General features: G+C 32.7%; 2 protein-coding genes across 3 annotated transcripts; one reads left to right on the forward strand and one right to left on the reverse strand.

Moving 5' to 3' along the window:
- Window positions 1-568: 568 nt before the first annotated feature.
- LOC21410014 (pentatricopeptide repeat-containing protein At2g06000) lies at window positions 569-4111 on the forward strand. 2 transcript variants are annotated; one of them, XM_010091858.2, is made up of 2 exons: window positions 569-3168; window positions 3940-4111. In XM_010091858.2, the coding sequence occupies exon 1, from the start codon at window positions 886-888 to the stop codon at window positions 3082-3084; it is 2199 nt and encodes a 732-aa protein (XP_010090160.1). In that variant the 5' UTR covers window positions 569-885; the 3' UTR covers window positions 3085-3168; window positions 3940-4111. The 2 variants fall into 2 exon arrangements, with proteins under 2 accessions (XP_010090160.1, XP_024017191.1); XM_024161423.1 differs by lacking the exon at window positions 3940-4111 and adding an exon at window positions 3656-3716.
- Window positions 4112-5102: 991 nt separating this feature from the next.
- On the reverse strand, window positions 5103-8396 carry LOC21410015 (thiol protease aleurain). Its single transcript, XM_010091859.2, has 8 exons — window positions 8124-8396; window positions 7902-8023; window positions 7033-7148; window positions 6701-6774; window positions 6341-6605; window positions 6117-6248; window positions 5654-5789; window positions 5103-5441 (listed from the first exon to the last, which is right to left on the reverse strand). The coding sequence occupies exons 1-8, from the start codon at window positions 8312-8314 to the stop codon at window positions 5401-5403; spliced, it is 1077 nt and encodes a 358-aa protein (XP_010090161.1). The 5' UTR covers window positions 8315-8396; the 3' UTR covers window positions 5103-5400.
- Between the last annotated feature and the right edge of the window lie 10814 nt (window positions 8397-19210).

The raw sequence follows: 19210 nt of genomic DNA on the forward strand, positions 1-19210 counted from the left end.
TAATATTTTTATGCTTTTTTTAATTGTTTTGGAGATTTCGAGAATTTGTATTCTTGTTATCAGATGCTTGCTTGATTTGGCTATAATTAATATTTAATATTCAATTCATAATAGTTATAGCAAAAACAACCATTCTAGTTAGTTACATCATATTTATTTTAGTCATGTCATTATGACCCGTTTAATAAATATATTTTCATATCATGTCATGTTGTTTATGTAATAAATACTTTTTGTTCATATTTAGGTTCTAACATATTTAAATAAACGTGTCGATTCGTATCCATATTAATCATAATCTTATCGTTATATAATCATGTGACTTGAGCATGATAAGTCAACATAAATTACTTTGCCCATCTGAATTAGGAATTAGGATATATTATGAAATCAAATTTTTTCAGGGTATCAATACTTTTTTTTCTTTTAAGAAAATTAGTCCTTTATTATTATTATTATTATTGCTTTAACCTTTTCTTTTTTTCGTTTTTTGCTTTAACCTTTTTTTTTTTTTTTGGATAAATATCGTCTTGTTCACTTGAAAAACGCTAACGAAGTAAATATTCGTTTTTCCAGATCAAAAAACGTAAATATTCGTTTCTCTATATTAACCAGACGGTGATATAGCTGCAAACGCACAACCCTAACGAAGTAAAGTAACCTTAGAGCTTATCTTCATTCTCTGTCTTCTCTTCGATAAGAGCCTCTGTTGAAATCACATCCAAATTGAAGCTGAAAATCCTCCAATTCTTCGATTCATACCCCATTTGTTATCAACCATTTTCTTCAATTCCATCAACGGCACATATCGGCAATCGTTTTCACCGTCAAATCGCGTGTTTTTTGCGAGTTTCAGAATCCGGTTTCAATCTTTCCTCAATCTCCATGGAGACTAAGGACTCAAGTTCAAAACCCAGATCGATATCTGGGAGACCCACCAGAAAATCCGGTCCTCCACAGACAAGAATCGTGATCGAGAACATCTATGAGAGCAAAGCCGAGCCCAACGATAGCGCGGCGGTTCAGATGAGCCTTTTGTTCTTCACGACGACTCGTCCCTTGTGGGTCCGAGTCTCAAGGATCGCCATTGCCCATTTCAACAGCCTAGCTCACGGTGGGTCCCGCGCCCGTCCCTTCCACGATAGAGAGATACTCTCGAATTCCGAGGCTTGGTTTGTGAAGGTCGTTTGTACTCTCTTTGTTCGTTCTCATTCCTTGGATTGTTTTAGTAACAACTTGAACCCTTCGACTGCGTTTGAGGTCATTAGACGGTTGAACAGTCCCACTTTGGGTTTGAAGTTCTTTGCGCTGAGTAGGGTCAATTTGAACGTCAATCATACTTTGAGCAGTTACAATTATCTCATGAGGTCGCTCTGTCAAATGGGTCTCCATGATTCGGCGAAATTCGTGTTTGACTGCTTCAAGAGTGATGGCCATTTGCCCGATAGCTCGATTGTAGAGTTTTTGCTTTGTTCACATGCACAGGTGGGAAGGTTAGACCTTGTAGAAAAACTGCTCGACGAGCTTCGGCGTGATGGGATCATAGTGAGTTCGATCGTTTACAATAATTTGTTGAATGTGTTGGTCAAGCAGAATAAAGTTTGTGAGGCTGTTTGCTTGTTTAGAAAACATATGAATTCGCGTTTTCGTCCGAGTACTTGGACTTTCAACATTCTCATTCAAGGTTTGTGCGGAATAAGGGATGTCTATACGGCTTTTGAATTTCTCAATGAGATGGGTAAGTTGGGGTGTTCCCCGGACATTGTTACGTACAACACACTGATAAGTGGGTTGTGCAAGACTAATGATGTTGATAGAGGTTGCAATTTATTGAGGGAATTACAGTCAAGAAGTGAGCTTTCACCAGATGCTGTAACCTTTACGTCGGTTATATCTGGTTATTGCAAGTTGGGTAGGATGTCGGAGGCCTCTTCCCTCTTTGCTGAGATGATAAATTCTGGAATCAAACCTGCTGCAGCCACATTTAATGCTCTCATTGATGGACATGCTAAGGCTGGTGATATGGCTTCCGCAGTTTGTTTGTTTAGAAGAAATATGACTCTGCATTTTCAACCGGATACTTGGACTTTCAACATTCTAATTCGAGGTCTGTGTGGAGTAGGAAAAGTCCATACAGCTTTTGAGTTTTTTAAGGATATGGGGAAGTTCGGTTGTTCTCCAGATGTTATCACATATAACACGCTAATAAGTGGCTTGTGTAGGAATAATGAGGTTGATAGAGGCTTTGATTTACTAAGGGAAGTTCAGTCCAAAAGTAAACTGTCACCCGATGTTGTAACTTTTACATCGGTTATATCTGGTTATTGTAAGTTGGGTCAGATGAAGGAGGCCTCTTTCCTTTTTGATGAGATGATAAATTTTGGAATTAAACCAAATACATTCACTTTTAATGCTCTTATTGATGGATTCGGCAAGGCCGGTGACATGGCTTCAGCGATTACCTTCTTTGCTAAGATGCTCTTTCATGGTTATCATCCTGATGTTGTCAGCTTCACTTCTCTAATTGATGGCTATTGTCGCGTTGGGAATCTGAACCAGGGTCTGAAGCTTTGGCGTGAGATGAATGAAAGAAGTGTACGTCCAAATGGTTATACTTTCTCTGTTCTTATCCATGCGCTGTGCAGGAATAATAGACTACACGAAGCTCGTGATTTTCTGAAGCAGTTAAGTTGTACTAACATTATTCCAGAACCTTTTATATATAACCCTATAGTTGATGGATTTTGCAAGGCGGGAAATGTTGATGAGGCAAACATGATTGTGGCAGGGATGGAGGGAAAGGGATGCAAACCGGACAAAGTGACATTTACCATTCTTATAATTGGGAATTGTATGAAAGGGAGAATGTTAGAGGCAATCGGTGTTTTTAACAAGATGAAGGCAGTTGGTTGTGCGCCGGAGAGCAGAACTGCCAATTGTTTGATATCTTGTCTCTTGAAGGCTGGGATGCCTAATGAAGCATTTTCCATTAAGAAAAGTGCAATCGAGGATCTAAATTTGGGTACTGTATGTTTGAGAAGTGACCATTTAAGTACAAATGCTGGTATTCCGATGGCTGTGTAATTATTTGAATGGCTGTGCAAAAGAACACCGGTTGATCCTGTCTCACCAAGTGCAAAGCGTCCGTTTGGTGGCAGTCAAGAACCAGTAAGTACCTTTTGAATGGTTATTTTTTATGACCTAATTATATTTCTTTCACTACTACAAAAGTTTCTGCTTTCTTGCATGCTAATTGCTCTTCTCAATCAGTAAGTGTCGTGGTATTCGTTCTATGATGAGTTGGATTCATGCATCATCAGACTCACAAGTTGATTGTTTTACTATTGTTTTACTACATGCAAGGATTTTGAATGTTTTTGTTCCAAAACTATTGCATGGTTTATGCTCGAAAATGTCCTGTAAGATTCAACTTGTGGTGCTAGAACATAATGCGTTAGTTACATTCCTTGGAATTGTTAATCTTCCTTTATGTATAGTTCATGTAGAACACTTTAAGGCTGTACCGGTACACTACATTAAATAACCACGGATCTAAAATGAATTCTTGGTCACTGGAGTTGGAGAGGAATTATATGTGGCTACATATAACTCATTTACTTGCCGATAATACAAATTATAATGTTGGTTTAAATAGATCAGTGTCACTTCGTATTTGGACTTCTCAACAAAACTTCATAATGAGGATTCACTATTCAGTATGCTGACCATGAAGCCAAGCAACATCAATAATTCAAAAAATATGCTGGTATTTGTGGGTGATAAATGCCTTAAAACAGTTGACTCCTTATTTGGAGGATCAATGTTCAATTATGTTCTTTATTACGCGCTGATGTATTAATACATTATCAATGTTCAATTATATTCTTTATTACGCGCTTGATGTATTAATGCATTCTTTTTTTTTTCCCCGGACTGCAGGATGAAATTAATAATACTTTCAGTAGTGTGCGTCTGGATTCTTGTTACCATAGAGGCGTGTGGCAGACTTCATCTTGGAGTTGATATGACAAAGTTCATTAGGCTTCGTTCAGTTCACTGATTTGAGTATAACTCGAGTTGAAATGTGACTTGTGAGAGTTTTTAACTGTAATAAAAAAGTTAAATGTGACTTTTTGTGAGAGTTTTTAACTGTAGTAAAATTAGAATTAAAAACTCAAATGGGTGAAATGAACGATTAGAGAAGTATGAGATTCTGTGCCCCTGACAAACGGGTGAGATTTCCAACAGCCTTCGGTGAAATACAGAGGTCCCGTTCATTTCACCGATTCGAGTTTAGAATTCGAGTTTTGCTACAGTAAAAAGCTCTCGAAAACAGTCACATCTAAATTTTTTGCTACAGTAAATAGTTCTCACATAAAATTACATCTCAACTCGAATTAAAAATTCGAATTAACGAACTAAATGAGCCCAGATTTTAAATTTTATAATGTCTAGTAGATCGCCATAGCCGTCCATCTTGCTTTGCGGTGGTTTGGGGGGTATTGTCGTTTAGGAATTGATTACCTGGGCATTTGATTTTTGACTGAGTTAAAATTTTGACTTAGTAGATTCCCAATGTGCTGTTACGAGATGCAGCGCTTGTATTGGGGGTTGAGGAAAAATATTAGGCCGGTAACAATTTTGTTTTACAGCTTTTTACTGAGATGCAATGAATTAAATCATTTATTGTTAATGTAGTTTTTAGTATTCATGTTGTTTACTTTCATCTTCTCCAAAAGTCCAAATATAAAAATAATGCTCTTAACTTGCAGTATCGCCTTTTATGTCTCTAGTAGCTGGAACATATGTTTTGAAAAAGGGGCGAATAAGCTTCCATTGGGACGACACCCAATCCAAGGTTTATCACCCAATCACGTCTCATCACTTTTTAATGGGATGTTTAATAAGAGAATTTGTGTCATTTCGTAACTCGTTATAATATTTTTTTTCATAATAAATACACATAAATAAAAAATAATTATAATTTTAAATTTATAAACCAAACATCTACAATATTTTATACGGATTTATTGCGTTTGATTTTTCTTCGAGCGTTGAAGATGGGGTGTTAGTCATCACATGGGTTTTTATGAGATGAAGAATTACCAAATATTAATGCGTTTATTTATTTATTTGGCTAAGAGTGCGTTCATTTGCTTATTTAGGTAGGCATCAACATCTATAAATAATTTACAAAAAAGAGGTCTTTGCTTTGCTTTAAATTACATGACAATGACCATAATAGTGACTGTCTTGTTATCTTATTGTGTACCCCAAGACTAAAATTATTGACCATGACCCTTTAAATACTAGACTGCGATATTCTCAGGCTGAGACAAGCCAAAGCCCGTGTAACAAATCGCCCACCAGGGCCCACCATTACTTCTAAATCGCTCTCACTCACATGGCGACGATAGGGTATGACGCACAAGTTGCAACACCTGTCCATCAAAGTCATCAAGTAGGAGTATTAAATTCAGCAGTTGGGTATGAGCATGATCAATCCGAATCAAAATTGGACTTTTTATCAGCTTTACGCACAAGAAACTAAGGCAAAATATCTTTGGAATCTTGCATAAATGTGGAGTTAAAATCATTCCTTTTCATCAATTTGGCACATATGGTTATCTCAAACAGTGCCTAGAAAACTCACCGCACATATTCTTTCCAAGTTCCATCTTGAAGTAGCCGTTATCGCCCCACTCTGCTCCCCAGGAGTTCTTGATGAGCCAGTATGGGATGCCATTTTCGACTCCATACCCGACTGCCACCACAGCATGGTTCACGTCCTGCAATATATTGAGCTTGTCAGTATGATGGCATGTTGAGATTTACAGGAATTTATTTCCAAGCCACTGAGTTTTGGATTATCAACAGAGAGACAATATCTCTGTGTGAATCTTGAATACCAAACGTGGAGATGAGGAATTCTTAAAATATACACCATTCCCATCTCTTGAAATCCAACACTAGCAAAAATTCAGGGCAGTTGTAACATTTTTGTTTAGAACATAGTAGTGTACTGATTGCCCTATCACTACCCTCACTTAAAAGAGTTAATATATATATATACACACACACACACACACACACACACACACACACACAAAACTCACCTGGGAAGTGCTTCCACATGTGACGCTTGTGAATACTCCTTCCTTGTATAAACGGAATGGATTTACTACTTCAAATGCCACGCTCACTGGCCGAACGAGTCCTACTGCATGCTTTAATTCGTCTTCAGCACCCTGCAAATTTATATGTCCACAGGTATTACAAATCTATAGAGGACATCTTCATCAGAGAGAACAAAACGAAGAAATAGTTAGAAAGGCCTTACCAAGGTGATATTGACAGAATTTGCAATTTGGACAGCAACATTTTCTGGTTTGAACTTGCAAAGACCATTTACTCCAGCGTAAGGATAAGCTTCCTCGGTGTCAAGGCCACCGTTGTACTTGATATATTCGAAGGCCTGCGATGGCAATCCACCATTGCATCCAAAGTTGTTGAAAGCTCCAGCGCAGTCCACGAGCTGCTGCTCGGAGAGAGAGATATGCTTGCCGAATGCCTGTTTGTAAGCTGCTTCAAGAGCTCCAGTGGTACTGCAGAAGAGAGACGTCAAGTTCAAAAGCATGAAAATCGACAAGCCGATTTTCCTTTAATACATTGACTTTTTGGAATCTTAGTTCAAGCTGACCTGAATGTCCAGCATGATCCACAGCTGCCTTGATCTTTAACAGGGCTGACTATGCCTTCTTCTCTCCAGTCTTTCTGCAAGTAAAATAGAAATCATCTAGTTTATTTGTCGTAATCACAAAACAATTCATGTATGAAATTATTATCAACATACAACAATAAACGGGTAAATACTGCCACAGTTCAAAGCCTACAATGATTGTTTTGCAGTTATTATAGCCTGGACGTGTATTTTGTTAATTGCGTGATTGAATTAATTCATCCAAGTTAAATACTAAAATCAATACTCAAAACAAGTGTGCTAAAAACAGAACAACATGACAACGGTATTACCGTCACAGGAAGAGCAGCATCAGTGAGCTTGTGGTTGCCCTTTGTGGTGGCAGAACAGTTTTGAGCAGCTCCCAACCTGTGTTTTTTGAACTCTTCCCATGTCCAGTCCGCAAAACCTTGATAACAAAAGCAACACAGTGACCAAACCCAAAAAAATCAATAACTAAATGATCTACATATTAAGGTTAGTTCCTTTCAAAGAACTTCATCCTCGCATGGGGAATTTATCTTACCATCTATGTTGTCTTATTCATGGATTGTCTTGGGGAATAGGGATGTTCAAAAAAAAAATCAAGTAAATGAAGAGACCGACAAATCCAAAGCAAATCCACCAAACTATTAATACTTTTAGGTTATTGATCAGGTTTTATCACTATTTTTTTTTTAATCCGTTGGTGTTTTGAAACCGACCAAAAAAACCAACGAAAGTTACATATATGCAATTTTCATATTTTTAAATAACTTTTTTTTTTCTATTAGTTATTCTAGTAAGTTTTGAAATAGTAAAGTGAACTATAACACTAAATAATTTTGGATATTATCTTTATTCATGGAAAAATTTATAATAACTAGAACTTAGATGTAATAATTTAGAGTTAAATAACAAAACCTTAAAACTCATATGAAAAAGTTTGCAATCTTTGTCAAATATCAAAACTTTCAAACCAACCAATGACACACTTTTGTCCGTCAGGCCTCTAAATAAAAAATAAAAATGGCAGACCAGTTTTAAAATAGAGACTTCAGGCGGTCAGATCGCAACTCATAAGACAAAGCCGACGGCTTGTAAAATCTCATGAAATTCTACATATAATCTTCAAAGAAGAAGAAGCAAAAATAATAAAAAATAATAAAAAATAAAAACTTACGATTGACACCAAGAGTGTAAGGCAATCCCTTCCTGTTAGTGGACCTGATCAACTTCAGACTCTCGGAGAATATCCCGAATCGGAGCTTCATCTCCTCCACAGTCTCGTACTTCTTCCCATACCTTTCCGATAAAAATAAAAAATAAATAAATAAAAAACAAGGATCAGTCCAAAAATTCTAACGATCTGAAAACTGAAAGCTGAAAACTGAGAAGACAGTACTTGGTGGCGAATCGAGCGAAGCGGAGGGCATGGCGGGTGTTGCCGACGACTTGGAGGACATGGGACTCGAATTCGCGGAGGCCGTCGGATACCATTTGGATCGGATTCGACTCGTCGAAGCTCGATCCGGCGGCGACGGCGGCGATCACCAGAAGGATGAGTGCGGAGGAGAAGAAGGTGAGACGGGCCATGTTGTTGTGTGTGTCTCTCTCTCCAAGAACTGGGGAAGAACTGAGCAGAAGAGAGAAGGGAAATGAAAAGATTGATTGGGTTTGATTGGTACTTATCTTGGGGGATGAACGTTTGAGCATGAGATTCCAAAATGGTGAGTTATTACGATGCCAAGTCAGCGGTAGTGATGGGCTATTATTTTCTGTTTTATTACGTAAATATTTTTAAGACTTATTTAATTTGAGTTAAAATATAATTTTATATGAAAATTTTTTATTATAATAAAATTAAAATTTTAATATTAAATTGATAAAATAAATGAGACTTTAATTTATTAAAAACTTACCAACCCTTTATTTTAAATGTTTACAGAATTGTACTTTTGAATTTTGATTATGTTCCTCTAATGGACCAATAAAATTGATTTTGACCCTTGAAGTTATAAATTTAACATTTGCAGCTCATAAATGACCTTATGTTAAAAAAAATGAATCACGAGTAATGTTAGAAAAATGAAAAAATTATATTTTCAAACTAAGTTATAAGGTGTAATTTGTTTGTCAGTACTTTTGTTGTTGTATGTTTATTCGTAAGTTAGAAAGGGTAAATTCATTTATTTTGAGGTCAAAATTAATTATTGATCTAAAAAGATACAAATTTGATGTGGTTTTGTAATTCAGAGTATAAATTTTGAGAACATCCAAAATACAAGGTCACGTCACGTCTTTGATAAACTCAAAAATTAGGTATAAAATTGTGTAAATATTCCTTGTGTGGTATTTTACAATCACTGTCACGTGCTTTGTTTTCTAGGATTTTTTTTTATACGTTTTGTTGCTGTGACGTACGGGATGACTTCAAACGATGTTTTCTTTTCTTTCTTTCTTTTTTTTTTTTTTTTTTTTTTTTTTTTTAAAATTTTTTTTTTCTTTCTAAAAGCTTGTTTGTTTGGTAGGGGTTGAATATGGAAGGGGAGTCACACGATCATTAAAACCCGTTTGTTTTATAATTTGAATTGTAATTTAAATTTTTTATTATAATATTTTTTTATAAAAATTTAAATTTTATTGTTTTATTATAATTTTTTTAACTTAAATTCTCAACTCAAACCTATAAAATAAACGGTTATAAAGATTTAAGACTGAATGATTTCTTTTCTTTTCTTTTCTTTCTTAGAAATGGAGTAAAGGAGTTCCATATTCTTGATTTTTTATTTATTTATTTCACTTAGATCATGTCAAGTGAAAATTACAATATCAATACTATGTTTATCATTAAAAAGTAAAATAACTCTTATTTGATACACCTTTTGGATGTCGCCTACTCGCACCTTCCATTTTACTTTTTATACACCAATTTTTAATAAAGTTTCTTATTACTAAAGTACTCTGATAACTCTATGAAATAGAGTTATTTTACTTTTAATTTTGTACAAAATCCGACTTAATTCTTGTGATTTTAATTTACTGTTACGTGTTTTTATTTAAGTTTTAAATTATTATGTTTTATTCTAGTTTTAATAAACTTGGTGTGTGTTTTTTTTAAATATTTTTCATTTATTTTTGTATATTTTATTTTATCTAAGTAGTATTTGAAATTTAGAACAACACGGTATAAAAATTGATAAATTTGGACCACATTTGGTATTTCAAATACTATAAGATTCGGTTATAATATATTTTTATATTAATTTTATTTTTATTTTCAAACTTGAAATCAAGTTGTTGAATCAAGCACTAAACGCGGTCTAGATGCACACGAGCAACCCAAATTCGGCAGAAGCACCTTGCTCAGATTACGGGCTCCACCACGACAACGCACTCCAATCGCACCTGCTCTACGCCAGCCGCTCATCTAATTTAACAATTAAAAACTGATCATATCGATAGACTGACCTATCAGAAAAAGCCCCCTTTTTTAAATAATAAAAGAAAGAGGAGAGGTTAGTTTAGGAAAAAATAATAATAATAATCGTAGAAGTATATTAAAAGCGTTGAACGGTGTTTCTGTTTCGTCTTCCAAGAACACGTTATTGGGACGGAACATTTTGTGTCATTTTTTTCTTTTTTCTTTTAACGTTCTTTTTTTTCTTTTTATTTTTTGACATTCATTTTTTTTATAGCTTTTTTAGTCCTTCATTTTTATCCACCCTTCGTCATTTTTCTCCACTATAAATTCTTTTTCTTTCTTTCTAATGTGATCCTCGTAAATATTTTCCTTTTTCAAATTGTCACTTTAAATAATTTCTTCTCATATATTTCTCAACCTAAATTTTTTTGGGTGAAATCATCTTGAATATATTTTTTATATGCACCTAAATAAATTATCTTTAACATATATATATATAATTCTTTTTCAACGGATCTCCCCTTTTTTGCCTTTTGTTTTTATTTTTAGTCCTTCACATTTTTTGGTCCATCTTTTCCCTCCTCACTTTTCTGATACTTTTCTTTTTTGTTTTTTTTTTCCCTAATCTATTCTTGTTAAAATAAATTTTCTCAAATATGCAATCACAAAAACATTTTTTCTTGTAGTCATTTTTTTCCCCCAAAAGTAGCTCTCATAGTTGTTTCCTCCTAATTACTCTCAGATAAATTTTTTTTTTTTTCCAGATGTATTCCTGCCTAATATTGTTATCGGACAACCTTCTCAAATACTTTTTTTTATATGTACTCCACGAATTTGACTATCTAATTTTTTTTATTTTTTCTTTTATATGTGCTCTACTATTTTTTTTTTTTCCTTTTTTACTAAACTCAACTATTAGGAGAGTAATGAATTAGTATAACTAAATGTTATGAGCAAAAAAAAAAAAAAAAAACGACTGCTAAGAAAACCAACACATAACACCAACCTGTGCGCTTCAATACGAAGCAAACCAAGTGATGAACGACGATGGCTGAAAAAAAAAAAATGACTGCTCTCCCCAACGACCAAAGTTTCACAAAGAACAGAAGTTAGCAATGAAAAAAATGGTGGAAAAAGGGCGAACACACAAAAGAATTCAAAAATAAAAGAAGAGGGAGAACAATAACAGTGAAAAAAAAAAAAAACAAATCAGCATAAAATCATAATGATTGATTAAAAAAATCAATTAAAGTAAAAAGGGATAGAAAATATCTAAATTATAATCAGGCTCAAAAAAGATAACAATTAACCATGTAATTGATAAACCACATGCTTAAAATACTCAATATGGGCAAAAATCGGGAAAAAAAAATTCTCCTTATAAAAATCGAATCTACATTTTTGTAATATTGTACAATAGTTAATATTTTTGAAAATACGGCTTCCATGGTCATTTTATGTAATTACTTCAAGAATGTAAGTATGCATGTGTGGCCCTATTAAGATAACTTCTTTTAAATGTGTCCCTGTTTATTTTACAATTTCATTTCTTTATTCTTCTTTGATTTTTTTTTTTTTCACTCACTTGCTCCTATTAAATTCTGTTGTTTGGTTTTCTCAATTGGCACACTACAACATTTTTTTCCCCCTGAAATGTGTCTTTTCTTAAAGATTTTTGGTGTCATCCTTTCAACTTTTTTATTTTTATTTTTATAAATGCATTCTCTCTAGTTTGTTTCTATTGGAGTTATTTCGAAATGCACCTTTTGTATTTTACTCATATTAACATAACTTTTATCATATGTGTCCGTGCTTAATTTTTGGGGTTTTTTTTTTTCATTTTTCTAAAAAATTCTCTATATTGTAATATTTTTTTATTCACTTTTTCAACCACATGTTCCTTGGAATATAATATTTCAAATGAGTCCCTATTTAATCTTTTTCCTGTATAATTTGTATTATATTAATAGTTATTCTAATAAAGATCTCTATTATTAAAAAAAAAAAAGTAAGAACACAATAATCAAAACTAAATACTTGGATCAACTTACAAAATTACCCCACGTGCATAGCACATGGGCTTCAACTAGTAATAAAGTAAAGCGTTATAGACTAAGTATGAATTGAACAAAAATATGAGGTTTTGTTTGGATTTTTTTTTTTAGATTACTATGATAATATTTCTTGTTTATATAATTATCACTATAATCATAGTTGTTCTCATCGATTAACTCACTAAAGCAAAAGATAAGAACTTTTATTACACATAAACTTCAATCCAAAGTTTAATATTTTGTACCTTATCAAATCAGATAATGCATAAGACCAATATCAAATAAAAAGGAAAGAAATAAAAGAAACTTTCTACCAGAGAAATGCGGGCAATGACTTTCAAAAAAATGAAACTTGGAAAATTATATATTTATCTCCCCGTTTGATATGCGATTTATGCCTACACAAACTAAAAAATATCTTTGCCAGAGGAAAACTATTGAGATTCTGATGCGTGTAGTAGTTCAAAAGAAATGAGCGAAAGGTAAGACTTTTCAAATTATGATAATGATTGATACCAAAAAAATATCTTTTCCAGAGGAAAGGTTTTGAGATACTGATGGGTGTAGTCCAAAAAATAATAAGGGATAGGCTTAAGTCCTTCACATGGACTAGAATTTCGTCCACATGCAAAGCCTTGTTCATCATGCGTGGTAGGAAGTGAGAGTAGCAAGTGGAAAAAGGCCTTTATGGATGTTAAAAATTCTTAGAAGGGAAAAAATTATAAGTTGATGTTTGGTTCATAAATTCAGAACTATGATTCAGAATCATTTTCGTTTTACGTGTATTTTTTATGAGAGAAAAATACTATAAAGAATTATAAATCATGATTCAGAATCAGTGACGAATACAGAAAATAAACATTTGTAAAATATAGAGATTTATACGATAAGTTTATCGCTGTAAGAGAACAAAGAGCACTACCGGTTTATTAAGAAGGAAAAAAATTAGAAATTATGCCCTTTAAGGTGGTCCATAGTATAAGGTGGGTATTCTCACAATACAAAAGCGCTAGACAAGCGCTAGACCTAGTGACGAAGGCAGAAAAATTTCAGGAAAGCTTTAATTGAACTTAAATTTTAAACTAAATTAATTATGCAATAGATTATTTTTTAGAATTAAAAATTAGGAGCGTAAATGAACAAATTTCAAATATTCTACCTAAAATATAAAGTTAGTACATTTTAAAGGAGTACAATAATATAAGTTTTATATCAAACTTCAGGGTATAAATAAAAATTCTAAAAATGTAGTATAAAATTTAGAAATATAAGATTTTAGAGAGGGGTGCTACACAAAAAAAAAAATATAGGCAAAACAATTTTTTTTTTTTTAAATAATAAGGAAGCTAGATGCGCACGGGGCTGTAGCCCCTCTGGGTCTAAGCTAGCTTCGTCCCTGGTTAGACCTCTAACCACATGGGGCTCATGATATCCACAACCACATGGAGGTCACGATCTTCCATGACCACATAGTAGACGTTTAGTTTACGAATTTAAAATCATTCTCGATTTATGTGTATTTTTTTGTAAAAAAAAATATTATAAAAAGTCACGAATCCTAATTCGAACTATGATACGAATTCTCATACCAAATACAACTATAGAGATCTTCCACAGTATGAATATATATGGCCGAGATTGGTAAACGAGAACAGCGGCTAAGAGAAAACTAAAAAAGAAGTATTTTTCTGAATAATATGAACATCGATGATCTTAGCTTTGAAGTTGAGGTGCAAATCCATGTGAAGTTTGAAATAGAACTAGTAGAGAAAGGCCGGGTTCATGGAAATGATTTCAGTTCAGGAGAGGTGCCGCCGGGATGCTTGTTCCCTAAAGTGTGATAATAATTGTTAGGGTATTTTTTTTATGTCACGTCACTAAAAAAATAAACAATTACAATGCAATTAATAAAGAGAAAAAAAAAATTATAATAACATCTAATTATTTAAAATGACATAAATAATATGTTTGCACAAAAATTATATACTTTTCTCTATTAAGAAAGAGTTTCCCTTTTCATCCCCAAAAAATTATAAATTACCTATAGGTCTTTGTTTTGTCAGATATGTACCAGAAACTTAAGCGTATTAGTTTAGTGAGAAAGGGTTTTTCTTTTTTGGGAGATTTTCTAGTACGTCTGGCATACTAGTAAGTTAGGTTTTTCTAACCGTTAGATCTGTGTATTTTTTCATTTTTATGTAATTTTATGCAGATCTGACTGATATAAAACCTAACATATCGGTATGTTGACATGCCGAAGAAATGTCCCTTCTTTTTTAGCCTACAAAAATGATAAATTACCCATAGATCCTCGTTCTAAGTCGTTAGACATGTGTTAAAAACTACTTATTTTACATTTTTTTTTAATTTTAATGTGATTTTGACTAAAAAATTTAAGTTTTTTAAATGTAATATTTTAGGGTACAATTGTGTAATAATAACTAATAAGGAAGATATCGTGTAGTATTCGTGTTTATATAAAATAAATGATTAATTGGTTGCGTTTAAACTAGAGTACGACAAAGTCCGTTCTTTTCGCTGATTCGAGTTTTGCTACAGTAAAAAGCTCTCAGAAATAGTCACATCTAACTTTTTTGCTACAGTAAAAAGCTCTCACACAACATCATATCTCAACTCGAATTAGCAAACCGAACGGGCAATATCACGAAGTAGCAGCTTGTGTTGGTAATCATGTGCTTGATTTAATGCAGAAATTTATTAGTTAATAGCTCACTCTCCCACCACACTCGTTCGATAATAAACTTCCACTTTCAGTCATTTAGGATCGCATCCTCACCCATTCTTATCAATTTGTCTACGAACCCCAACTATTTGTTCATCCTCAATTTTGCATTATTTTATTTTATATTTTAAAAGCTTATTCATATTTTTTTTAATGGTTCACGACATCCCTACATACAAGAATAATGATCCGTTTAGTTCGCTGATTTGAGTTTTTAATTTGAGTTGAAATGTGACTTTATGTAAAAGTTTTTTACTGTAATAAAAAAGTTAGATGTGACTGTTTCTGAGAGCTTTTTACTGTAGTAAAATTCGAATCGGTGAAATGAACGAGCTTAAGTTGCTTACTCTACTTGCATTGTCCACCATTGGAATGTTGATGAACAGTTCATATCTTCAATGAAGAAATGGTTCAACAGAAGCATAGGTAAAGCACATTATCCAAACCCTACAAATTTTACGATGATAATCACATGCACAATTTTTTTTCTTAAGGGAAATTATCACAGGTGCTAGTGCAAGTGAATAAATTGTAAAATGAAACAAAAATTAGAAGAAAAAGAACAAATTATGCTGTGAATGACTTCACACCCACTCAAGACATTTATTATTAACGAAAAAATCAATAAGATATGTCGGGGAAATGACATTTCGTCCAATTGCAAGTTTTGTTGACGTCTATCTTGGAAGATATTTATGATAATTCCCACGACTTGGTCTGTCATCATTGATTGAATAATTATATTGTCGTTGGATTTAAGGAGCATCATCTCTCTATCTCTCTCTCTCTCCGGTTGTCTGAAATCACTTGAAGATTTTTTATTGGTAGTAAGTGCATTTTACTCATAAAAAAACCTTGTTGTTTATATTTAGACTTTGATTTGCTTGTGATGTCATGTTATTGTTATTCGTCATCTTTTGGTTTTGGACGATTGTAACATTACTAGTTATAGATTTTCTTTTGCTTTAAATTTCATGTTATTGTTGTTACCTTTTGAATGACTGTAATATTATTGATTAATATTTATAGACTTTTACTTTAGATTACATATTATTATTGTTTATAATTTTCAGAATCTAATTTTAAGGAATAACATGTATTATGTAACACATGATTTTATTAATTAAAAAAAAAAGCACGCGCGCACTAACGGTCCAAATTAAGATTTAATTAGACCGGATCATTAATTCGGTATGGTCTGGTCCCATCTTACAAACGGTTTGATCCGGTCTAAATTTTTAAAATCGTAATATAATGGTCCGGTTGAAAACTTATGGGATGTTTGGTTGGAGGATTCAAACCATGATTTGAATCATGTTTCATGATTCTCTACCGTATTTTCTCTTATAAAAAGTACACGTAAATCAAAAATAATTATAATAACATGATTCTTATCTATAAATCAAGCGTTAATGATTTGGAACCAGACCATACCATGAACAAATTCATTTTAAAGATGGACGTGGACCGTTTGAGCAAGAGGAGTGGGATACAAGGGCATTCAAGAGGAGGATAGAACACAGTGAAGTCATAAATAGACCCTGTTAAATTACAATTTTCAAATGAGGAGAATTTGTGACACTTGTAAGTCACTTGCATTCCTTACTTCCCGCCGATGTAGGAGTTGCCATTCATATTCGCCCTTTTGGTTCCCATGAAACTCCTATATGCAATATAGGAGAATTATCTATTCAATTCATATCCTTACTAGGTTACGTTGACCTGTTAGTTTTCAATTGAATTTTGCGTTTGATTTATTTATTTATTTGGTTTTGCAGGGAAAACCCCATTTACAATCAATATTTAAGTCCTTATTGTTACCGTTATTCATTTTATTGTCTTAATTATTTAATTGTGAGAAATTGGTTCAAGACAAATATTTTCCCTGATAAGAAGTAGTCCCGTTCATTTTATTGATTTAAGTTTAGAATTCGAGTTTTGTTACAGTAAAAAGTTTTCAGAAACAGTCACATTTAACTTTTTTACTATAGTAAAAAGCTTTTACATAAAGTCAAATCTCAAGTCAAATTAAAAACTCAAATCAATGAACTAAACGGGCCATAAATATAGAGCTTTTTAACCAGTTGTTACATGAACCAGAACCTGAATTAGCGTTGCTCCCTAACTACAAATGCCTGCTATTTAGAAGGATAATTATTCTTCAATTAGTTTGACTTGCATCAATTGCTTGTAGGCGTAGTTGTTCTGTTTGAGTGGCCTTAAGTGTACTTAGGAGCTTTCACACTATAGATGCAAGATGAGCCAGGCCTTATGTTTATTTGTTTGTTTTTTTTTTTAAAAGATAATTATTGAACTTATTTTAAAAGTGTATGGGTCTTAATTTTTAACTTTTATTATTGATTAATACCCTTTTAATTAAAGGATATTAATTAAAAATGCGGGGCAAAAATTTATATTCATGCAATATATATCTCCTTTCCTATTGTTTTTAAGGAAATTTTATTGACACCCCAAAATTTTATTAAGACACCCTAATAAATTTAAAAATTAAAAGTATTCTCTTTTTAAAATTAAAATCCCTCATAGTTCTATAAATATCCTCGTGTACACCCATGTTTTTCTACTTTTAGAAAACGGTTTATTATAGAGATTTACTTTCCCCTTTTTAAAAAGGGAATATTTTTAATTTTTAAATTTATTGGGAGTGTCTTCATAAAAAATCTTGAGGTGTCAATAAAATTTCCCTTATTTTTCGTGAGCAAAAAAGATGAGCCCAGCCGTATTGGCCCAAGTTTAATCGGCCAGGCCCTGTGCTTGTCATGTTGAGCCCATTTTAATCCATTAGCTTGGTCCATAGACAGAACGTGAGGCTCAATCCGCAACTCAAAATAAGGCGAGAGATGAGGGTCAAATTAAAGAGACTCCATTTCTATGGTTCTTGAAATGAGAAATACCTCTTCTTTTTTAACCTTTGGAATACATGAGTTGTGTTTGGAGTTGTTTTTATTTTTGTTTTTCACGTTTTTTAAGAAAAAATAAAAAGGGGAGAGAAACGACGTTCGTCACAATTAAAGAAAAAAAATAGAAATGAAAACGATTTTTTAATTTAGTGTAAAATGAGAGAAAAATGAAAAACGACTTTTAGTCGTTTTTCATTTTTTGTTTCCGTTTTCTCCTCTCTCGAGCAGAGAGGTAGAGAGAGATATATTAATGGATTTTTTATACTAAAAATAATCTCTTGATAAAACTACTAAATGTATTTTCAAAAATAATTTCTGTCTAAGATTGAAAACGTTTTCATTTTCAATTTCATACAAAAAAAAAATCATTTTGGACAGAGTTCCAAACGCACCCATGACTTTCAGCATTCAAAAAGTCAAAATTAACCCTAAGACGAACCCTAGCCCACCCCGATTCCCGTGAAGTTAATTACCTAACAATCGCATAGTGAATGACTGAAAGTTTTACTGAATTAGTGTTACATGTAAAATAATCTCTTTACTATTGTTATTCACAAAATTCAAGGAGTAATATGCAAAGGAAAAACAAAAATCAAAGTCACATAATACTCTTGTACAAGGAATAATGATGCCATATACCTAAAAGCAAAAGAGGAAACCATAACTATTAAATATTGATAATTTAGCATTTTACCTCGTTAACTCATTTTTTTATTTATTTATTTACATAGTTCATTCATCTTTTATCTTTTATTAACTACTATAATAGAATCTATACTTATACTAGAACTTTTATTATCACTACAGCATATTATTATAATTATTATTCGGAACATCCTTTTTTTAGCAATTTAATATCTAAAATCCCCCATTCCCGAATTCTAATTATATCATCACCAACTTATTTAACCATTTCGTAATATAATTTTAACAGTACTACATTCACACGACAACTCAGAGTTGTAGAGACAAAAAAGGACACTATAACCGCAGAAAATTTGTTATCAAAACCATATATATAGACGGTTACAGAAAATTTGTTCTCTCTAATTTATCATCATGACGCGGTTCCTTGCAAGTAATCCACAGTTATATACGAGGTTATGTATTGAAATTCTTTTCCGTCTGGATCTTTCTAGGATGCCATCTTTAGTTTTCTTCAAAATTAAAAAAAAAAAAACAAAAACAAAACAAAACAGCTAGCGTAAAACCGGATTATTTTCTTAGTTTAAGACTGGCTCAATAATTGCATACTTTTTATTCAATATAGTTGAAATTTCCTTCAAGTGAATGGGCATGAATTAGATAGTGGGGGTAAGTCGTGTTAACACAGGAGGTAGCTGCAGACAC

Source organism: Morus notabilis, unplaced genomic scaffold (assembly GCF_000414095.1).
Source record: "Morus notabilis unplaced genomic scaffold, ASM41409v2 Scaffold329, whole genome shotgun sequence".
Classification (NCBI taxonomy): Eukaryota; Viridiplantae; Streptophyta; class Magnoliopsida; order Rosales; family Moraceae; genus Morus; species Morus notabilis.